Here is a 24,790-nt window from a genome sequence, read left to right on the forward strand (position 1 = left end):
GCATGTTAATGTTTTGGTATGTTCATAGCTTGGATAATCTATAGAGAACGGGATACTCCACGAGGTCCTTTTTGGCGCATCTCTGAAGCAAATCTTGATAATAAAGTGCATGATCATACGGTCAAACGTACTACAAACAACTAGCTATTAAATTGTATGATTTTTGTATAGAAGTCATAAATATGCAAGGTAATGAGTTGCACCTATTAAGGCAAGGATGGGCCAAAATTCGAACCTATCACCTACCCGAACTACCAGATACGCCAAAGTAGCGGGTTTGTATGTGTGACTATAGTATACTTGTAATATAGTTGAATGAAAGAATTGCATGACGTGGTGTGTATCCATAGTTTAGGATCCTATATGATACGTCAAAAAAATTACACCTTTCACAAACCTTCCGTTCAGACTACAAAGGGTTTTGGCTGCAGGGAAGAAGGGGACATTGGACTGTTTTTAAAACTCATTCTTTGGCTTAAAATTATTAAGTCTTTATTTGATTGTACAAATCTACATTTTTAAACGTAGTACCGTAATTTGAAGTGTACAACAATTTATCGTCAATTGTCTTATCCATTAAGAATCCTGGGTTACTGTTTAGAGTTCTATCAACAAAAGTGCTTTTAGCCAATTTGAAATAAGAAATATATAAAACAATGTGGAATTGAGAAAAAAACAACCAGTTGAATAATTCAAATTGATTCGTTTTGAAAAATTTGTTTGAATATTTTGAATACTGCACCCTAAACACCAAGGGACTCTGTCTTCACAGGGGTAAGAAGGAGCAGAAATATAGCCTTGAACCTATGTGAAGGGAGAACTCTTAATCAGAAATCACAAGACAAACAATTTTACTACTTAATCTAATAGCATAGGATCTTTTAAATATGATATCAAAAGCACATTTGTTGGGCAAAACCCAACACCATATCCTAGCAAATTTACTATGAAACATAATTTAGGACTGAGACATGTTATCAGAACGCTATGCCCCTAACTTATTTGTCAATTTTATATTTGTTAATTGTTTTTTTTAATTACATCATTTTGTTGTACAATACAAAATGACAATATACATTTTGCCTAAAAAAATCATTCAGGAAGGTTGAAGAGTTTAAAGCAATATTTTTTGTATTAAATATCCCTTCTCCCTAACTTAATGATAATAATGACATGACACTAGTTTGTTTAATATCATCTTCAAAGCTTTATCATTAAACATCTTTCAAACGCTCATTAGCAATATAATACGCTTTATATATATTTTTTAGTGAGTTGATAATTTTCAGAAATTTTTTAATTCTATTTCCTGGTTTGTTTGTCCTGTAATATAAAGTAGGAAAGGTTTTGTTGTCTGTTTGTTAAGATCTCGGTAAAACTGCGATTCAGGAAAGCTTCATGTAGGTCCAAGGATAATTTTTGAATATTTCATTTTAACATTTAAGACTTTGGATGGGTTTATGCTATTTATGCCCCCAACGAATACATGGAACGTAACCATATGACAATTTCAAATACCATTCTTTCCAATCGGATAGCTTTTTATAGTTAATTTAGGTATGTTAGAATTGTCCTATAGATTATAGGCTTTAATGGCTGAAGCAACAAATCTCAGAAATGGTTGGTACAGTTATGCTTATTTTCCTGACACTTTATAAACCCTAACAAGGCTAGGGGTGTATCCACTATATACCTTGATTTAATATCATTCATTGGTAAAAAAAACTTTATTTTCTGAAGATAACTGTACTTTTGTACTATCTTATTGATCCAAAGTACAAATGAAAATTGGTCAATATAAAAAATATTTTCAATTCTCCTTGAGACTACAAACGCCTTCTTAACAACACCCATCCATAAAATATTAAATTTTTCATCAGTTTTTAAATAAAACTTTTGCCCTTTTTTGCCAAACCTACATAGTAGGTGTTTATTACTTTATATTATAGACAGATAATATTAAGATAAAAAATCATAAGATTAAAACCAGTTTTCATTCTGATTTTCGTGGAAAATTGTCTGTAATACGAAGCTATACATGAATTTTCAGTATAGCTGAGAACCAGTTGTAATAGTTATCGAAAATAGTTGATCAAATTTGTTAAAAAATCTAAATGAAAAACTAACCTATTTTTGTTTAAAAACTGGTGAGTGTAGTCAGTTTAAATAAAGGTACTAAGAAAGAGAGGGAATGTCTGATTGAGCCAATAGGAGAATCGCATCGGTACATACATTTAATTTCATTGGTTGAAATTTTGTACACATCTTGTTACGAATGCATGTTTTTTTTCATTTCACACTTAGATAAAAGTCAGCTGTAAACAGTATATATTCTTAGTAGAAAGCTTTGCGGAATCAGAATTAATTGCCCAAAAATTTCGTTTAAATTTGAAAGCTTAGTAACGAGGTGGATTCTTAAAAAAAAAGTTAGGCTGGCTACTCGCTGGTGAGGCAAAATTATTATTGTGAAAAATCCTCCAAAATCGAATAGAAAACTTTACAAAAATTAAATAAAATCTTAAAAGGGTTATTAACATATGATTTTGTTTAATTTTTGTAGATTATTAATGTGCTTTTGGATGATATTCCACAAAAATAATTTTGCCTCACTATCGAGTAGCGAGTCTATAATTTCTTAAGAATCCACATCAGCTTGAGTCGAAAGTAAACAATACTTTTGTCTGCTAGAAATGTTCCTTCTTAGATTTGACAAAAAAAGGGTTCAGAATATGCTTCTATTCTTCTATTTCTATTTCAGTTTAAAAACTCATCTTTGTAAATGGTATAAAAAGTTGTGGGGGTGTGCTTAGCTCATATGCTTACATTCTAAAAGAATAAGACAATGGACGAGAAATTCATGGACATCACCAATGATGATCAACAAAATTAGTCCTCTTGAAGATTTAAATTATTGGTGGAATGTAGTGGCAAATAAATAAAAGTGTTCAAATTGAAAAAGAAAACATAGTTATAAAACTTTGGGTACCAGTGTGATTTAAAGTGTAATGTATCTTCCCCCACTGCAATACATACAACACTGTAAAACCTGGAAGTTTTCGGTTAGCATTAAGTGTTGTCGACCAAGCTACATGAAATAAAATTGTCCAAGGTTAATATATCGTTATACTAATAATCATTAATCATATAAAATCATTCCAAGAATAATACCTTTTAATTGCTTTTTAGAAGTCATCAAAATCACAAATTTTGCTATTGAGCTACCAATATTTCATCAATTTTTAATAGAAACTAAAAGAGTGTGTGTGAGTGGGGGTGGGGGGGTATTATTGGTCAAATGATAATAATAGGATTTTACCATGGAGTCTTTGAAGATGAACTTTTGAATATGGTATGCGGCCTATTTCTGTTTCTATGTATACTTCCCATCAGGGAGGGAGGGGACATTGGATTGTAAATTTATACAGATATCCAAAACTTTAGAAACACATTATCTCATTAGTTCAAAAATATTTGTTGGTTTACTGTTTAAACCAGCAGTGTCGAAGCCAAACAATAATTTAATGAATTGTTTGTCATAATTGGGGATGTAAAACAATCTAGCGTCAATTGTCTTATCCCATAAGATCCCTGATTTGCCATGAATATCATTTGACCAATCCTATTCATTTTTAAACGAGAGATTTATACAAAATATTTAAAGTTCCAAATCTTGAAATAGCAACAAATATATTTAGAGATCGAAAATGGAAGATCAATTTCATAAAAAATTTCAAATGTCAATCTTATTATATGTAGTAGTATGATTTTTTTTGTAGCTTAAAAGCTTGAAAACTATTGAACCAATGTCCTTTATTCTAAGGGTCCGTGATGGTATTTTGCTTTTAAATTTTCGGACTTAAGTCTCAGGATTGTTTTAGTCTGTTTTATTGCATTCACTACCACTTTTATGCAGATCTCCTAGTTACTAGAGAGGTTCTTAATCTATATCAACAATAAAATTTAAACTTTTAAAATTAGGTATCCCATGCTATTTATATAACTTAGTTTTGTCCTGCTTCTTTGTAGAAACACTTACTTCGCGTTACTCTCGTTTTGAACTAGCTCTTTAACTTTATGCATGCCCCAAAAGTGTGCCCATGAAATAGCAAAAATTTTATTCTCCCATTATATTAATATTTATCAATTTTTATTTGTAGGTTTCACAGTACAAAGGTGTATGATTTTATTTTACAAAAGTTTTAAATTCATAAGATAAAATAAACATACAGTATACATACAGAAAAAAGTCAATCGCAAATAAATTAACCTACCTCCCAATGAAACAAGCCTTATTTTTATTTATCATGAGAAAATTGATTAATAAAACGTTGCTGAAAAGTGATATTGAGCATTTTTTTGAACACAGTAAAAGTGTCTGACTGATTATGACGTAGCAAAAAAAATTAGCCAATGAGAGGCCACTATAAATTTTACCATTGGTCAATAATGGCCTCTCATTGGCTATTTTTTTTTGTTACGTCATAATCAGTCAAACACTATTACTATTTTTCATGGAATTTTTTTGTGAACACTCTGCATGCATTATACGCTTATTTTAAAAGTCATTCTTTTCTTGTTCATACATACAAACACACACAAACAATGATCTTGATTTGGAAGCACAAAAAAGATTTCCAGATGTTCTTTTTCGACGTTGAAAATTTGTTAATTCTATTTTGAATAGTTTAAGTATTTTAATGCTAACAGTTTAATAAACAAGCTTTTTTTTGTGAGGGTTGGTCAAAACTAAGTAACACAAGTTTTAAAGAAGTTTGACCTACACACGTAGAAAAAGGTCTAAACTTTATAAACATTTTACTACTTTAGAATAAGCTAGCGGCTACGCCACTAGACGCCCGATTTTAAATATAGTTTCAAAAAGAAAAAAAAACAATACTTTTGGGGGTGTAATTTTTTCTAGGGACAGTTTCTCTTGGGAGGGTGTTGGGAGGGTGTTGTATAAGAAGCTACACTGTAAAGAAGAAACATATTAGTTTACCGGTTAGCGAGATTCTTCGGCACACACACAGAGAGACTTTTTTACTATTTATTTACAACAAAAAAGGAAGATCTATATTGATAAAGAACATAAGACCATATTTTGAAAGCTATCACTTAAAAAGTTGTATTCTAAAAGAAACATCAATGCAATGGTCTATATTCAAAAATTTTTACCCAACATGTGTGTATCTAAAGTTTGAAAATTGCCCTAAAATTAAACCTATATCATGGTTGTCAGTTTAGTATATATATATTTTAAATTCACAATTCAGTCAAGCACAACTTATGTATTTTTTTGCTTTACTTATAACGGCATCCATGAACCAATTGGCCATTCATTTTGCCTTTTAGTAAACCAATTTGTTATTCAAACTTTGTAATTTAAATTAATTTTTAAGTTGACAACGCTGAACCAATTGGCCATACATTTTGTTGACTTATAACCCTGTCTTTTAATAAACCAATTATATGATTCAACTAATAATAGTATTTTATAACATTTGGTTTGAAAATTTCAAACTCACCTAATAAAGAAATAAAATAAAAATTAGCAAATTCAAATAAGTACAATTTTTTTTATAACATTTATCATTATTCTATAATAATATTAAACATAATAAAACTTTTATATTGATAAAAAAACAGCAAATTCGAAGTTTTTATGAACATCCCATCCTCGATTGGTCATACAATTTGTTGACTTGTCAGAAGTGAATTGAGAATAATATTACCGAATATTTCATCAAATAGGTTGTCAATCATAGCGATGCAATAACAACAGGGAGGGAGGGGATATTGGCCTTTAAATTATAATGGTACCCAAAGTTTATACAACTACGTTATATTATTCATTAGCTAAAAAACTGTTGTTACTTCTTTTGAAATTTGATTGGTGGGTTTTATACAATTCACAATCCCCAGAAACAGTTATTTTGTTTATTATGATTGGTGTTGTACATTAATTTATCATCCATTGTCTTATCCCTTGCAATCCCTGAATAACAAGGATTGGCCCCGACAAAGGAGCGAAAAAAATGATTATGAATGGGTACTTTCAGTAGAATTTGTACTATATGCTTGTAATATTTTCTTTTTATTGGTGGTTTCAATCAAAGTGCCTATTTGAGCTTAGAAAACAACCACACTTTGATTTTTTTAAATAGGAGAGAGACAAGGGGTATTTTTAAATTGTTTTGAAGGGCCAACCAGAGGGGTTAAGTTTAATAAAAATCTACCCCAACCCTAAGGGATGTAGCGGGGTAAAGTGCTCTATAGGCACTTTTAGGGAAAATACATTCTTTATTTCTATCATGAAGTTTAGTATTTAAAAAAATATGTTACTTAAAATGAAAATGTTTATATTTAACGAAGCATTAAAGCATAATCCCCATTTTTAAGATTCCTAATCACAAAAACTGTAAAGAAGGTGTATCAACTTTTTTTTTTATGGCTAGCCGGTTCTTTTAGTAAGTAGTAGATGTAAAATTTTTCATAGAATTCAGATATGCAATCGGTTTTTTTGTAGACCTCTTATTTTTTAAGTAATTTAAGTTTTTTAAAAAAATAATTAAGTCGGTTTTAAGGTACTAAAACGCAACAAAATAAAAGAAGAAAATGGCCAGTAAGAACAAAAATAGTAAGATCTTTAATTTGACACCTTACTTTTAAAATTCTGTTGAGTAATTATTGAAAAAATCTATTTTTTTAACCTCGGTTTAATAAAAACTTTAGACCTAAATATTTTCTCAAACAGACATAAAAAACATGGGTTCATATACCTTTAGAATCAGAAAAATATTACGAATCCATTGTAAGCAAAATTGAAAAAAAGTAAAAAAATAAAAAAATATAAAAATGGCCAATTGTATTTTTTGTTCTGGCAACACTATCGTCTTCCCTTTTTTACCCCCTCTTTACCCCCTCTATACCCCCTTCCCATTTTTATACCCAATTCAAAAGTTAAGACGTTGCCTGTACAATATAATATGATATTTTCATATAATTCCTTTTATTGTAGTTTATATACTATATTGTAAACTTTTTTTTTCAATTTTGCTTACAATGGATTTGTAATATTTTTCTGATTCTAAAGGTATATATGAACCCATATTTTTTTACTTGTGAAATGATAAAATTGAGTTTTTATTCTCGTGGGTTTAAAAAAATCGATTTTTTCAATAATTACCTGACAGAATTGAAAAAGTAAGGTGTCAAATTAAAGATCTTACTATTTTTGTTCATAATGGCCATTTTCTTTCTTTTTTTTGTTGCATTTTAGTACCTTAAAATCGACTTAATTTTTTTTTTTAAAAACTTAAATTACTTAAAAAATAAGAGGTCTACAAAAAAACCGATTGCATATCTGAATTCTATGAAAAATTTTACATCTACTACTTACTAAAAGGACCGGCTAGCTATAAAAAAAAGTTGATACAACTTCTTTGATATTTTTCCCATTTCTTTTTATATTAAACAAACAAACTTAAACTTCAGTTCCCTTAAAATATGCTCTAATAAAACATAGACAATTATGTCCATTAGTAAAAAATATTTTTAATAAAATATCAGTAATATGATTATTAGATTAGAAAATTGAACTCAAGATACAATATACAGATTTCCGCGGATACTAAAATGTAAAATAATAACCCGTTTTGTTAGCTCCAATGGGATGAAGGCCGGGCTAACAAACTGGTATTTATTTTATGAATTTTATTTTAATATTCGTAGAATATATCTGTTATATGATGCAATACATAATTATGCAGTATAGCTGAGAACCGGTTTTGATCCAGCGGATCAGTTTTTTTACGAAGTACTAACAGAATAAAAAAAAACAAGATAATACAAGGTATGAAAAAGATAAAACATTGGAATATTAAATATTTAAAACTTTAATTGATAGATAAAATTTCATTTCAAAAAAGTGTTTACAATAACTCTGTAATAACCAGGGAGGGAGGGTACAATGGGATGTTTATTACACTGGTCCCAAAAGTTTTATACAAAGTTTTCTTATTCGATGGCTTTACAACTTTGGGTATTTTTTTCTATAAATTTTGATTGGCTGATTTATTGACAACGGTTCAACAACTAATTGTAATCTACAGAAGGAGTAATTTTGTGTTTCACCAGTGCAGTGGGGATGTACAACAATGTATCGGCAATTGCCTTATCCCTTTAGATCCCTGGAAATAACTCTCAATAAACAGAACGTATCTTTTTATCCACAAAGAAATTGTTTAGTTTTAAATATTCATTTTATTTTAACACATCAATCAATAATGCATTATTTATGAAGCCTCTCAAAATTTAGATATTTTTTTTGTATTTGTAAATATATAAAAGTATAAAAAATGTACTCTAATAAAGTGAAAAATATACATATAACAAAAAAAGAAGGCAGAACAACTGATTTAGCATGTGAATGCAGTACTATAACAAACCACCTTCTTTTTTTTTCTAAAAAAACAAAAAAATATATTTTTAAAGTCCTGTAGCAGTAGGTAGCCTGTGCCTATTTTTTTCAACAAATTCTATAAAGGAGGGTTGACTTCCCCTTACCTCATAGGACGAAGCTCCTAGAGGCTAGGGGCGAAGCCGCTAGTTTTAATAAAAGTAAATCTCCAAATGTACTGTAAGTCGGAAAAATATATAAAAAGTTGTTTTATTACTTTTTTGCTGAAGTACATTTGTTTATGTATGAATACTCATTAGTGGGAAATATTAATTTTTCTTCACACAACTTTTTGTAATCTTACTTTCTTCATCTTTCCTTTTCTTCATTTCTTTTTTTGCTTTTTTTTGTAAAGAATAGTTTTTTTATCGCATCGTATTATAGACAACATTCCGCTGGTATTAAAATAAAAAAATAAAAGAAATTATTCCCTTTTTTAGCCCCTGGGGGCCGAAGTCCCGGGTATAAAAATATGATTCGTAAAAATTTGTCTGCAATACGATACAGATTTTTCAATATGTCTTAAGTTCTAATCCAGGGAAAATTAATCGGTTTTAAAGCCATACAAAAAAACGAGTTAGTCTTTTTTGTATAGAAAAGAAGTTAAAGCTAAAACTACTCATACTGGATAATTTGGGATGTATGACGACAAAAAGTGATGTTCTATGCTAATTTTAATGTAGTTCCTTTAAATTTTAGCAGCACATTTTGGAGAGCTCCATACATAGTAATGGATATATTATTACTTAGATGTTCCATCAGTTTTTCATGTTCTTTGATAAAGTGAAACTCGCAGTGGGCTAAAATAGGTGTACCCCCCATCTAACCTTTTTAACCCATCCCCTCCCCTCTATCTCTGGATGAGCGAACTGACCAATAAATGAGTTCCATGTTATCAACCTAAATATTCCACATACATATCCATGTATATTTTTTATCAATTTACAAAGTAGATCTTAAAATATTGCTTATGAACTCAAAAATAGGCAAAATTCAATTTTAAATTTTCCCTCTAATCAGTTATTAAATATTTAAACTTATTAATTTTCAATGAATTATCTACCTAATTATAACAGGAAGGGGGGGGGACTATGGCCCATAAATTATTTTACAAAATACGTATTTTTTAGCTCTTCTTCCAAAGATACAACTTAATAAAATTTATTTTGATTTGTCTTATCCTTGAATCCCTGACTTATTATGCAGGGATATAAAGGGATGTCCGATAAAATTGATGCATGTCCCAAATGATGATACTCAAAATCAACCCTTCTGTAGATTAAAATTAGTGGTCGAAACGTTGTGAAACTCTACTCAATGAACCAACCAATCAAATATAACAATATTCCCCAAAGTTGTTGATTCAACGAAGAAAAAAATGTTATTATAAAGTTTTAAGGACTAGTGTAATAAATAGCTCAATGTCTCATCCCTGAAATATAATGACTACACGACCTTCCCATTATTATGCAGAGCAACTTTTCAATCATAATTTTAATAAAACATGGTTTCCTTAACCTAAGATGATTAGGGCAAAAAACAACCCTGGATTAAATTTGGGGGTTTGTTATATACATAAACAAGGACAAGTATGAAGCGCAGCTGACTGTTGTGATAAATTAAACCCTTTGATTGCACGACCTTCGTCCTGACATAGTAGTGAGATGCGCCTGTTTACGGGCGAAGACAGTCCCCTTAAAAAGGCAACAAAAAGTTTTTTTACATTTATAGATTGTTAAACAATTAAAATATTAAATCGTTCATAATAAGAGGTAATTTACTAAATTATGAAAATAAAACCTTTGATATATTGGTAAAGTTTAAGGTCGAATAATTTTGCTTTATATTTTTACTTAAAATATAAAATGTAGTAAAGTTTAAGATAAAAAACAATTAAAAAATATTTTTGGTTGTTTGAGCAAAAAATCTTAACTTATAGGTGTGTCTCAGCCTGTCAGATTATAAAGATATTTTAAAATCATAAAGATTCCACGTTTTTGGAGACAAAGATAATTGACTTATTATTCCAAGAATACGGTTTAGGGGCTATATGGAAAGGTTGGGTGGATACTAGACAATTTTAGAATGAGCATCACATGATTGTTAATAGTTATTTATCGCATTGTATTATAGACAGCTTTTCGTGGTTATGAAAATGAAAAAACTATACTGGAAAAAATAGTGGAAATAGCTATCCCTCTTATTAATCTTCCGCTAATCAAAAAATAAGTCCAAGACTATTGCTAACCTTTCCTTAATCCTCAACTGACATATTCTTTCTAAAAATTAATGAACGCTCAAAAGTAGCTCTATTACTAAGCAAAAAAGTTTTATGATAATTCATCTTTTCTTGAACTATTTTCATTTTTATATAATTTTTAATTCAGCAAACAAAAACTGTCATATTTTGGATAAGTAATAAAAAAAGTTAAATATTATTATATGGATCTTACACCAGATTTTCAAATTCTCTAATAAAGTGAAACACGCAGTGGGCTAAAATAACGATATCTCCTTCTACTCCCTTTATCCTATCTCATTTCCTCCTTCTGGATGACCGAACTGAGATCCATGTTAGCAAGCTAAATTGACGAAAATTTTTCTCCTGTCATAATGTCCACGTATATTCTACATCCATTTCTATTTCAAAAAGTTAAACTTTATAAAAAAAAAGTGCATATAAATTATAAATATGGAAAAGCCTTGCATAAAAAATAACGTAAAAGTCTACAGCACCCATGTTTAACATTCACTGTAAAAATATACAAGATATTAAACATTTGATTTTTAAAATAAAATATATAGAAAATAAGGAGAAATATTATAAATAACAAACATATTATAATAACATCAAAAATGATTAAGTAATAATATTACTTATTAGAAAATAAAATGACCAAAATTGCTATGTATTGTAACTAAATCACTAAATATGATCTATTTTTAAAAAAGCTCATAAAATTTTAAATTAAAGTAAGCTCTTAAATATTCAAAAAAAAAGAATAGTTATTTCTTTCATCGTATTATAAACCGCTTTCCGCGGATATAGAATGTACAATTATAAGATTAAAACTAGTTTTTTTAGCCCCGAGTTGCCGAAGGCACGGGCTAAAAAAACTAGTTTTAATCTTATAATTGTACATTTCTATATTCGTAGAAAGCTGGATATAATACGATGATAGACATAGTTTTTTCGTATGGATGAGAACCGGTTCCTATCCACCGGATTCGAATGAATATGAGAAAAAATATTAAGATATCCTAGCTAGACTAGGTACTGTAAGACATTTAAATTCTAAGGAATTATTTTTTTAGAGTGCTGGAAACATAATCACTGTGGGCTAGAATTGAATCAAGACAAAAGTAAGTGCCGAGCCCTGGGACCTATGTATGGTAAAAATAGACATAAAACCATGATAATTCCAGGTAAAACCAAAATATTTCAACGGGGGCTTTTTGAGAAAATTAGATTTAAAAATTTCAAGTTCAATTTTCACCCCCTAGTAGTTGCCGCATAATCACGACAAGAAAAGCAAATAATAATCATTTTAAAGAAGTTGTATCAACTTTTTTTTTTATAGCTAGCCGGTCCTTTTAATTAATTTAAGTTTAAAAAAAAAAAAATTAAGTCGATTTTAAGGTACTAAAATGCAGCAAAAAAAAGAAAGAAAATGGCCATTATGAACAAAAATAGTAAGATCTTTAATTTGACACCTTACTTTTTCAATTCTGTCAGGTAATTATTGAAAAAATCGATTATTTTAAACCCACGAGAATAAAAACTTTGAACTCAATTTTATCATTTCACAAGTAAAAAAATATGGGTTCATATATACCTTTAGAATCAGAAAAATATTACGAATCCATTGTAAGCAAAATTGAAAAAAAAAGTTTACAATATAGTATATAAACTACAATAAAAGGAATTATATGAAAATATCATATTATATTGTACAGGCAACGTCTTAACTCTTCAATTGAGTATAAAAATGGGAAGGGGGTATAGAGGGGGTAAAGAGGGGGTAAAAAAGGGAAGACGATAGTGTTGCCAGAACAAAAAATACAATTGGCCATTTTTTAAATTTTTAAATTTTTTACTTTTTTTCAATTTTGCTTACAATGGATTCGTAATATTTTTCTGATTCTAAAGGTATATATGAACCCATGTTTTTTAGGTCTGTTTAAGAAAATATTTAGGTCTAAAGTTTTTATTAAACCGAGGTTAAAAAAATAGATTTTTTCAATAATTACTCAACAGAATTTTAAAAGTAAGGTGTCAAATTAAAGATCTTACTATTTTTGTTCTTACTGGCCATTTTCTTCTTTTATTTTGTTGCGTTTTAGTACCTTAAAACCGACTTAATTATTTTTATAAAAAACTTAAATTACTTAAAAAATAAGAGGTCTACAAAAAAACCGATTGCATATCTGAATTCTATGAAAAATTTTACATCTACTACTTACTAAAAGAACCGGCTAGCTATAAAAAAAAAGTTGATACACCTTCTTTTGAACAACTTTGCTTTTATAAAGTTCTTCATAAAACCACTCCTGAAGAGAGTTAATTAATGGCCATTTTTATCACTTGCTTTGCAAAGGTCACGAAAATTCAGCCTAACATAAATCATATATAGAGAGGTTTTATGAAAGACTTCACGAAAGCAAAGTTGTCCAAAATTTAAAATAATTAATATTTGCTATTCTTGTCGTGATTATGCGGCAACTCCTTGGGGGTGAAAATTGAACTTTAAATTTTCAAATCTAATTTTTTCAAAAAGCCCCCGCTGAAATATTTTGGTTTTACATGGAATCATCATTGTTTTATGTCTATTTTCACCATAAATAGGACCCAGGGCTCAGCACTTACTTTTGTCTTGATTCAATTCTAGCCCACAGTGTAATCTTTTTTTGTTGCCATTCCCTTTCATCTACTTGGTCAATTAACCTAATACAAGATGTGATGAAAATGGATTGCCTATTTCTTCCCTAATTTCCAAAGTTGTACAGCAGATAACCAAATTATTGCAAACGCTTTTTTCAGCTACTCCGGTCAAAGGGAAAAGCGATATAATGTATAAACGATTTTATATACATTATATATTGAAAATTTTAATTTTTTTAAAATTTTGATTTTTTTGAAGTTTGAACCTTTTTTTAGCTAGTAGCAAATATTGAGATAGGACGCAGAAGCTAGGTACACTTATGGAAAACTAAAATTCAGTACATCTAATACAAGAAGCACATTTTAACAGGCAGCTTCGTACAAACAGCTAAATTTAAGTGTATCTTTTTCAATAAGTAGTAAAATTGCGTATCATCTTTAAATTATATCTATGGAAGAGCAAATGCTATTGCATTTTAGGGCTTTGGTTTTCAAAAGTAGCCTAAAACAATTATAAAACAAAGCTTCCTTAAAAAAAACAAAAGTTATCTCAGATTATCTAAAATAATAATCAGAAAATTCTTTACATTTAAACTATTTCCTAAGAGCTAAATAATCCATTTTACTTTTAATATATAAAATAAGCTTGAATTGTATGGACGCTTATTTTTGTGTGATCGCAACCCTTTTTAGACCCTCTTAAAAAATAATTTATCTTTTGGCGCGCGGGAGAAATTCTATTTTTTGTATTTTTGTTTTGACTGATAGTTCTTGTAGTGGATGTAGAAAATATGTGGATATTATGACATGGGGAAAATTGTCGTCATTTTAGGTTGCTATTTCACCTGTCATTAATTTGTCAGTTCGTTTTTCCAGTAGAAGGGGAAATGGTGTTCAGGGAGGTGGATAGATGATATCTTAATTTTATCCCGTTAAAAGGTTCACTTTATTAAAGAACATGAAAATCTGGTGTAACATCCATGTAATGATAAATCCATTGTTCTTGTACACGAACAGACGATGTTCTAAATGAGGGCGAACATCATTTATAATTTTTAAATGTACTTTTTGAAACTTTTACATGACTAAATTTTACATAACTATTTTAAAATTGCAAAATAAAATTGCAAGTTAAAATTTTTTTTTTTTTTTAAACTCAAAAGATTTGTTATTTTTACTTATTCTCTGCACAGTTTTTAACCAATTTAAAGTGTTTTTATAAAAGTTAATATATGTTATGTAATGAAAACGAAACCTCTTACTTTTTTTAAAATTAAAAAATGTCGATTGATTGTACTTTTTATTGGGTAAAAATTTAGATAATAATTAAAAAGCAATAATTTTTGCAAAAATCTTGCAAAGAGAAATTTCAACGGCAATAAACTTAATTTTTGTCGCCATAAAATAATAAAATATTTAACTGTATATTTTATGCAATAAAAATTAAGGAAATTTGAAATGTCTTTTCAGTTTTCATCAAATGAAAGTTTATCTTTTTTATTGTAAATAGAGTTTTTAATGTTTATATTTCATGTAAATAACCAATTTAAAAAATGTTACATAATATTTCTGTAAAGTAGGTACGCATTTTTGTAAAGATTACTATAAAAATAATTTAAAGTTTGGCTTCGAAAACGATTGATGTCAGCTGAATCTCAGCCATACTGAAAAAGCATGTATAGCATTGTATTTAAATAATTTCATACGAAAATTAGAATAAAAATATTAAAATTAATACCAGTTCTGATAGCCCTGACCTTCAATATCTCGGGGCAATAAAAAAATCTGTTAATCCCATGATTTTTCATTTCAATATCCGCGGAAAGCTGTCAATAATACGATGTGATATATAAATAAATGATAAATATTTCTAAGATATAAGTGTATATGATGGTATCAATTAAATAGTACATTTGGAATCCTCTTTTGTTTCTTATAAAAGGTTCCCTGTTGAATTATAAGCTTATGTTAACATAATATTTCAATATTTCTACAGTGGCCAAGACCGACATAATTATGGATATAGGATATACATTATACGTGGATACATTTACAGAGGAAATATTATCGTCAACCTCGCTTGTTAATATGGACCTCATTTATTGGTTAGTTCCTTTATTAAGTAGAAGGGGAGGGGGAAAATATGGAGGAGGGTATCCTTATTTTAGCTAGCTGAGAGCATCACTTTATCAGAGTACCTGCAAATCTGGTGCAACATCCAAGTAATAATATATCGATTAACATGATATAAAAATGCTGTCATAATTGTTACATTTTCTGATACTTGGAAATTATATAACAAATCAATATCTAAACTTAGAAGGGAGGGATAAGACAATGATAGAAAATTTTACTTTAGTCTTTAGTCTTTAGTCTTTAGTCTTTAGTCTTTAGTCTTTAGTCTTTAGTCTACCCTTCAGCTAGCAACACCTATGCCTAGCACAGAGTAGACACTCTACCCTTTTTTAACTTCCCCAAGATACCCCCACCCCTCAGTCATCACACCCCTCAGCTACACACACTCGGAAGGCGTACACTCGTACCCCCTTCCCCTTGATCACCATACCCCTCAGCCACACACACTCGGAAAGGCGTACTTTCGTACTGGCCCCTCATTGGAGGAGCTACCGGCGAACTAGCCCGCTCATTGGCCGAAACAATTTCTACCGACAAGAAAGAAATCTCATTGGTCCAACGCACCAATTATCTTTAGGCTATTGGTTGATCAACAGAGATTAACTAACCCGCGCATTTCTTTAGTCCAGTTTTTACTTGACCACGCTCTAATACACATCTAATATTATATATTATTAAGTGTCGCTTGCTATATAAAATAAAATGCCGCCTCCAAAGGCTCTGCTTTCGCAGGACGCACTTCATCAGGTGCGGTCTTTTTTGCAAGAAGACATCAAGTCGGCTGTAAGCCAGGCTGTCAGTCAGTCAGTGCAAGCATTTGAGAAGCTACAAAAGGTAAGCAGCGACAATTTTAATAAAACATTTTTGAGCGAAATGCGCGGCCTCAAAGAGAGCATAGAAGCTCTGAACATAAAACATCGTGATGAAATGAATGATATTCGATCGATTATTGAAGGTGAAACATTGTCAACTGAACAACAAATTGCCATTCGAATAGTGTCTTTAACGAAGGATTTTCACAATTACATTGATAACGCATCGGCCCGCGAAAAGTGCCAAACAATGTTAAACGATTATGTCCTGTCCCAGCTAGCTCATAGAGAGCAACGTGACCGTCTTTGGTCTATTCGGGTAAACAATGTTCAATGTCCCTGGCTGGAAAAAACCCCGACAAGTCATGACGTGTTTAATATAATTATCAAACCTGTTTTACAGGCCCAGAATCCGGAGAAGGACATACACTATGACAATACGATCGAATATAGTCATCCACTGAGCCAAAGGGTGAAGGGACCTAGAAACTACATCTTTCGCTTTTACTCAAGACATCTACTTTTCAGTTTCATGATAAACAAGCGAAGACATCTCCAATCCATCGATCAACGTGCCAGGGACAAGACACAGTGGTGTAGTAGCGCAGCAGTCTCATTTGACGGTAAGAAATTCATCAAGTGTTCGCACGATTTGGCGGACACAAACCGTAGCCTAATGACTTACTTGCACAGTTGCGGACTTGCGTCCAAAACTAAGCTGTCAGGCACTAGCGTGGCCTTTATGCCCGCAGACGGGCCACAGAAATGGGTAAAAGTACTCAACAGCATGGCCAGATCACATATAGGCCTGATTACCCCGCTACCGCCACTGAAGGACATTATTGAGACAGACAACCTAATCGTTAAATTCATGCGAGAAAACGGCCAGTCTAACAAAGATGTCTTTTTCAAAGGTTTCGAGTCAGAGATTAAATCTCTACTCCAGGACCTGAAAGCCAACAAGCTGCCCAGTATCCAGATAGAGAGGGACAATGAGGATCAACCTACCATGGATCCTATCGGCGTTACTAACGCTGACACCGCCGAATTTCCTGCCCTCCCAGACAGCGGTGCCGCGGTTCCAGCACCATCCAAGTCCAGGACAGCCCCGGCCTCAGGTACAGCAACGGCTGCTACTGCTCCCACAGGTACAACAACATCAACAACGACCACAGTTTCGACAAGGTCTACAGCCACCAAAATCTAAACAGTCTACCAAAGACTCCAGGATTCCTAATATTAGCATTGAAAATATTGTTGTAATGCTACTGGTATACATATTATACAAATTTCACATGTAATTTTACATGTAACACAACTAACACAATTATACGCTTGGCCGTTTTTATACAATTATTCTTATTGTGTTAATTTTCCATATATTATTATTAAATAATCTGTCAATGCCGTAAACTAATAAAAAAAAGACTGATTAAGTAAGATTAAGTAAGTAAATTATTACGTGAGCATTCTTTTTTCTCTTCTAATCTTTAGCCATTAATCATATTTAATTTTTCTTTAATTTTTTCTCTAATTTTTCTCTCTAATTAATCTCTAAATTTTCTCTAACTAATGGGGTGGGGGGGGGGGGGGGGGAGAAAAAGACTCGTAGAGACATATCACGATTATTATTTATGTTTTTTTTAGTGGAACACATGCCAAGAGATGCTGCCTGCATAGTCGGAACCAAAGCTGAAGCTGCTCCCCCGTGTCCTTGGCCTCCAGACGCATCCATAAGCAACGGGTTCTAGTCAGGTAGATGATATTGAGGGGCTTAATGGGAATATCAACTATGATCTCTGTAGTATTCTCTACGATGATACATTTAGAGAGTACTCTAGTGACTTTAACATAAAGTGTGACTATATTGATATAGATTCTCTTTTTAATAAATTCAAGTCTTCAAGTAATCAATTATTTAAAATATTTTCTATAAATATTCAGAGTTTAAATAGTAAAGTCCAACAGCTAAGGAACTTAATTGACAAGGCTTCGTTAGAGGGGATGGGCCCGTCGATCATATCCCTGCAGGAGATATGGTTGTCGGAGGAGTCAAACACAGATAGTCTAAAATTAAATAATTATAACTTTATCTCTGCCCCACGACCGGAAGGGAGGGGGGGAGGGGTTGGGTTATATGTAGATAACAAATATCAAACTAAAGTTTTATTCAAGAATTTTTTTATACCACACATATTTGAGACTATGTGTGTTAAGATTTCATTTGGCAACTTTAAAGCCCTAATTGTAAATGTTTATAGGCCCCCACATAAAAACCCAGAGGATCTTGAAACTTTTTTTAATGTTCTTGCTGACTTTCTGGACGTTATTGACGATTGTAATCTTCCAACATTCTTTATGGGCGACTTTAATCTTAATTTGTTCACATCCTATGACGTCTTAGGTCCTGCCTCTCGTTTTCTCAATATTATGATAAGTAGCGGCTATTTATCTCTAACATTAAGAGCAACCAGAATCCAAAATTTTTCATTTTCCCTTATTGATTCGATCTTCTGTAGGGATTTTCTAGACAACTTTATAGATTCTAATGTAGTTGTAACAGATCTATCTGACCATCTTGTACTTAGTAGTTCATTTTCTCATATCATTCCTAAACCTGCAAAAAGACCACAATATTTTGAAAAAAGATTTCTTGAGGAAGCAAACATTGATAACTTAAACCATGAACTATCATTACAAGATTGGGAAGAAGTTCTTAACACGGAGGATGTTGATTTAGCCTATGCGAAATTCTTTTCTGTGTTTATTTCTTTGTACAACAGCTGTTGTCCGAAGGAAAAAATACGCAATAACCGTCGCACTATGCCACAGTCGCCGTGGATGAATCAACATCTTCTGCTGTGTAATCGTTTCCGAGATAAGTTGTATAGAAAAGCCTTAAATAGACCAACAGAAGAAAATTGGGATAACTATAGCCGCTACCGCAATAACTACCAGAGAGCATGCAGGGAAAAAAAACGTTTACACTATCAATCTGAACTTGAAAAAGCGGGTAAAAATGGTCGACAGATATGGCAAGTTTTGAGGGAAGTGATGGGTAAATCTAGATTTCAAAATGAGATAGAATATTTGGAAATTGATGGGAAAAAAATCCAAAACAAAAAAGACATTGCAAATTCCTTTAACCAGCATTTTGCAAAATTAGGTGAGAATCTCACCCCTGAAATACCCAACACTTCCAAAGATTTTCATGATTACCTACCCCCCCCAATAAATGATAGTGTATTCGTTCCTCCCCTGGATGAACTCCAGGTATTTAATGCGATAACGAGTTGCATACCTAAGACTGCAAAGGATGTGAATGATATATCATGCAAACTTTTGGTCCAATGCGCCGCCAACATCTGTAAGCCGCTTACCCATATATATAATCTTAGTTTTTCAAAGGGAATTTTTCCCTCAGAAATGAAAATAAGCAAAAATGTCGTTGTTTACAAATCAGGGCCAGTAAGTAACTTAGAGGCATGGAGGGGGGTTTCAATTATCAATACGTTCAGCAAACCCTTAGAAAAGATTATGTATAGGACACTATATACCTTCCTGGATGAAAGATCTTTTTTTTCCCCACGGCAGTTTGGTTTCAGACCTAATATCTCCACGGCACATAATGTTCTTGATCTTGTCAATCGTATCACGGCCGCACTTTCTGAAAAGAAAGTGTGCGCCGGGATATTAATAGATATAAAAAAATGTTTTGACTTAGTTGATCGTACAATTTTATTGAAAAAACTTGAACATTATGGCTGCCGTGGAGTGGTCTTGAGATGGTTTGAGAGTTACTTTGAGGGTAGGGCTCAACAGGTGGCTTTTGGGGGAGAATTTTCTGATATTCTTTATATTGTTATAGGTGTTCTCCAGGGCTCGACACTTGGCGTATTACTCTTCCTCCTCATGGTAAATGATCTAGACTCTGCCACTAGGGATGCACTTCTGAGCTTATTTGCAGATGACACTTTTGTGTTGATAACTGCAAATAATGTACAGGAACTGTTTAATAAGATTGAAACTACTCTTCCCCAGATCACAGATTGGTATAATAGCAATCGTTTAATTATTAACAGCAAAAAAACCAAGGTAGTTTTATTTCAATCACCAAAGCAAAACTTTACAGAAGAGGAAAGGAATCTTATTGCTCAGTTCCCAGTATATATTAACACAAATCATGAAGGAGAAAACCTTCCAGAAAAAATCAGCAAGCTAGATCATATATCATTAAGTAGGGAGGAGCCTAGTGAACGTGCAGCAAGACACCTGGGTGTCCAGGTAGATGAAAAGTTGTCCTTTAAGATTCATTTTAACATGATGCATAAACGGTTGCTAAGGATAGTGTTTTCGCTAAAACAAATGAAAAATCTATTAGATTCAAGACATCTTAAACTGCTTTATTCGTCCTATGTAAAATCAATAATAGGTTACTGCTTAATAGTATTTACGGCTGTTCCAAACATTTTACTTGAGCCTATATTAAAACTTCAGAAAGAATGTTGTCGCATAATATTAAAAAAACCACGCCGGACTCCGTCAAGGATTCTATTCAAACAGTTGGAAATTTTACCAATTAAAAAGCAAATGGACTATGATGTCCTTTTATTTATGTATAAATATAAAAATAATCTCCAACCAAAAGTATTTGACAACACATGGAACACCCGTAACTCGATACATGGTTACGAAACTAGATTTAGGTATGATTTCACAATAGATCAAACTAATAGGAATTTTATATTTAACTCCCCACTTCATTATTTTCCAAGAATATGGAATTCTTTACCAGAAAATTTAAAAATCATTCCTACATACCTAGAGTTTAAAAGGAAAGCATTCCTTCATATTTTAAATACCATCTAGTTCGACCAATAGTTATGTTTATTATTAATATTAACACCTTGTATATTATTGATTTTACAGAAAGACACACATGACATCATATTCATATTCATAATCACCACCTAAAAGCAGTTTAACAAGTCAATTTTTTTTTCGTTTATTCTTATCCTTATCCTTTTTTTCATTTGTGAGGCGGGAACTGGTATTCTTAGTAATTTCAAATCTCAAATCTTAAAAACATGACGGCTTTTCATCAACCCTTGACACATAGTTGACAGGGCATCAGTTTTTTATCAGTTTCTTCATCCTTGAAAGTTTTTGCCTTTTTTTTTGTCCTAGCCCTCAAGTCTTGTCCGGAACATAAATCTTTTTTGCAGGGAATCGGGGACATATAATGAAATTTTTCCTTGAAATTTTTCTTTGATACTTTTAACTGTAAACCTTAAATGGAAAATTTTTTGATTGTATTTTTTGTTATCAGTTTGGACTAAGTGCGAGATTCCCTGCAGCCATAGCCTCCTGTCGGGATTACATTGTGTCCTTAGAGTCCAATCCACGTACCTACATCCCTGGAATTAGATGTTACGTCAAAATAAGTTCCTTACTAGGGGCTGACCTCTGCCGCCAAAATCAAAAATCAAAGCAAATTTTCTCTTAATTTTTAATTCTTTTTTCCGACACTTGTTTATTTAATCAAATTTTAAATTAATCTTAAATTAAACTCATATCTTTTTCGATTTCTTTGTACAATTTTTTCTTTTTTAGATATTTTAATTCCTTAATTCTTTTCAAATTAACTTAACAAAATCTAATTTATTTAATCCGGCAGAGGAAAGCTCCTCGAAAAACTGTTGGATTTACCCTTAATGTAGAAACTAATGTTAAATTATTCACTTGAATCTTAAAATTTAAATTAAAAATCTTAACTTTAACCTAAAACCGATTCTTTCATTTTTCTTTTGTTCTTTTCCTTTACTTCATTCTTCTTTATTCTTATCTTGTAGTCACACAGTATGTCCATTGATCACAATTATAGCTGAGACGCCCACTAAAGCCTTGATTATCCTCTGCCCGACTAACCGCTAGCCGATCAATTCGTTGATCGGCCACGTATTAACATTGTTGTAAAGGTTGTTATGGAGAGTCAGGGATGCGGAGGCGTAGCAGAAGCAGCGGAGAAGGCGAGCTTGCAGCAGATTTAAAGCAGTGGAACCACGCAGCGGATAACTTATTTAATCCGCCAATTGGCGGTACCGGCAGGCTAAAGTGGTACCAACACCAACCACAGTCCAGCCAGCAGCGGCTCTGCCTCACCTGGGCCGCCAAAGAGAAATCACCTAGTTTATCCAAATTAATCAGCAATGTTCACCCGTAATAATTAAAACTGTATAATTATTAGATAAATATGAATATATTGATTTATTTAATCGCCATGTCATAATGTAATAATTAAAATGTCTATGTGATTATCTCATAACAGGGTTGAAAGAGTTATTGAATAAAAGTTCTTATTATTATTATTATTATTATTAGGACCAAAGTTTTATAAACATGCTCTTTTATTTATTAGCTTGAAAAACTTTGCTACTTTTACTTTTGATTGGTTCGTTAAAACTAGCAGTGTTCAAACTTTTTAACCAATATTTATATATTTATCAACCAATATATTGAAGGAGTAATCATTAATGAATATAAATCAATTTACAATCCATTGTCTTATCCATTAAGATCTTTGCTACAATATCTAAAGCCAATAATTGTATAAATTCAGTTTTATGTTGATATAACAACAGTGCCAAAGGTTGACTGGGGGGGATGGATAACTATTTCCTGAAAATACCAGAACTACCGAAGTAGATAAATTCATTTATCGCGACTAAAAAGCGGAAAATTTTTGCATCAAAACTTTGTTCTACTTTGTTTTACTACACGGAACAACCAAAATTATAAACTGGCAAATTATTGTAATAACACGCAAAATTGTTATCATCTGTCAAAAATGCGATTTAAATCAAATTTTTAATTTGAATAAAATCAAGAAAATTTCCTAAACTACTAATATTTTTCTCTCAAGTTATGCTTCGCTTTTGATAAAATGATTATACTTGTCAAAAGATTAAATTCCTTTCTTGAAAATAGGATTATTAGACATTTTGTATGAAATAATTGGGAGTGTAATAACACTTAAAACTAATTTTAATCTGTTTTCATAAAATAATATATTCATAACATGGATGACAACATCCATACGTAGCGAAGCACCAAGAAAATAATGGATAAAGATACTCAAAAACTAATAATTGGTCTGCTACGCCTATAAAAATGATTTTTAAACATGGCTATATTTGGTATAAAAAACTCTAGAATATTTTTTAGGGAAGATATCCCTGTCCTTGACTAAAAACTAAGGCTCGGCAGCTACGCATAAGCCTTAAATTCAAACTAGCTTGTATGCAAAAAATATAATTCTGAAGATTAATTGTCTGTATAGTTACAGGTTGAGACATCCAGCTGAATTTTGAAATAATAATATGAAGATTACACGGAGACTTACACTCGCCTGACGCGCGGCTGCCGAGCCCTGCTAAATACTCCGGAAGAGAAGCAGAGTAACAAAGTCACACCCAACACAAAGAAAAATTACAACACCCCATAATTTGCAAGTGGACCATAAATAATAAACCCTGTCTGACTCTAATGATTCTAACAAATAATAAACATTCTATTTGGTAATAGATTTATAATATTGGGATGTTGCACCAGATATTTATGTGATTAACCATGCTGGTTAAAATAACGATAACCCCTAACAACGCCATAACACCCAATGAAAAAAGTTATTGCAAAAAGGTATGGGGTTGTTATTCGTGAACCAACATATAAAAAATGGATTTTGTCACAAAAAAATTTCTTGATTTGAATTTATATACATCAGACACCATGAACTTACCTAAAATTTAAAAAAAGATAAATATAAATAATTTAAAAAAAACATACTTATTATTTAGAATTCATGTTAGAAAGGAAGGCACACCCTAGGATAAAAATACAGGTGTACATTATAAGCATTTACTGTGGTAATAGATCTTTCTTAAGTAGTAAGATTTAATTTGAATCAAAAGAATTATTACATACAATGAGAATTTAAATTTAACTTTTCATTGAAGCTTAATAGATGTTTTTGTGAAGTTTTAGGCTATTTTCCTACCCCGGCATATCCTAGAGGCAATATGGGAAATAAATATTTAGAATTTTTAGATTGCCTTTCTATTTTGAATTTTTTGTCTATGCTTCAGAATGTCAAATATTTGTCTCGTTGAAATGAAAAAGGTGGAAAATATGCTCAGAAAACGACAAATAGCCATTTACAATATTAGGTGTTTGTACAAAACGTCCAAACAAAAACAAAACATAGGAGCGCAGCAACTCGATTTACAGGGTATGTAAACTCCTTGAGTGCTTTTATACACTTATTTTTAGCCATAAGTTCTCTGCTGTGATTAAAAGAACTCATACATTTTTAAGTTAATTCCTCTAACCATATGGCAAATTAGATAATTAATGCTCCTTTAATGCTTTACGGGCGCATACTTGATAATATTCTTGCTACGCTTACTATTTATGGTAGTATCTTTGTTTTTAAAAGCGAAGCTT

The 24,790-nt window shown here is 31.3% G+C and overlaps 2 protein-coding genes across 2 annotated transcripts in view; one reads left to right on the forward strand and one right to left on the reverse strand.

The window, feature by feature from the left end:
- Positions 1-24,790, reverse strand: part of LOC145313785 (uncharacterized) — a 97,554-nt gene that overhangs the window by 20,130 nt on the left and 52,634 nt on the right. The window lies entirely within an intron of this gene.
- Positions 15,722-18,792, forward strand: LOC145313771 (uncharacterized). Its single transcript, XM_080153368.1, has 3 exons — positions 15,722-16,911; positions 17,203-17,436; positions 17,936-18,792. Exons 1-3 carry the CDS (start codon positions 16,179-16,181, stop codon positions 18,037-18,039), a joined length of 1,071 nt encoding a protein of 356 aa, XP_080009494.1. The 5' UTR covers positions 15,722-16,178; the 3' UTR covers positions 18,040-18,792.

Source organism: Acartia tonsa, chromosome 1 (assembly GCF_053477335.1).
Source record: "Acartia tonsa isolate MP-2025a chromosome 1, ASM5347733v1, whole genome shotgun sequence".
NCBI lineage: Eukaryota > Metazoa > Arthropoda > Copepoda > Calanoida > Acartiidae > Acartia > Acartia tonsa.

Bases quoted from the DNA above. Each gene is read 5' to 3' on its own strand.
- LOC145313771 (XM_080153368.1), top strand. From the start codon at position 16,179: ATGCCGCCTCCAAAGGCTCTGCTTTCGCAGGACGCACTTCATCAGGTG. The intron at 16,912-17,202 runs GTAAGAAATTCA...TCTTTTTCAAAG, and splicing joins CGCAGCAGTCTCATTTGACG to GTTTCGAGTCAGAGATTAAA. The intron at 17,437-17,935 runs GTACAACAACAT...TGTTTTTTTTAG, and splicing joins GGCTGCTACTGCTCCCACAG to TGGAACACATGCCAAGAGAT.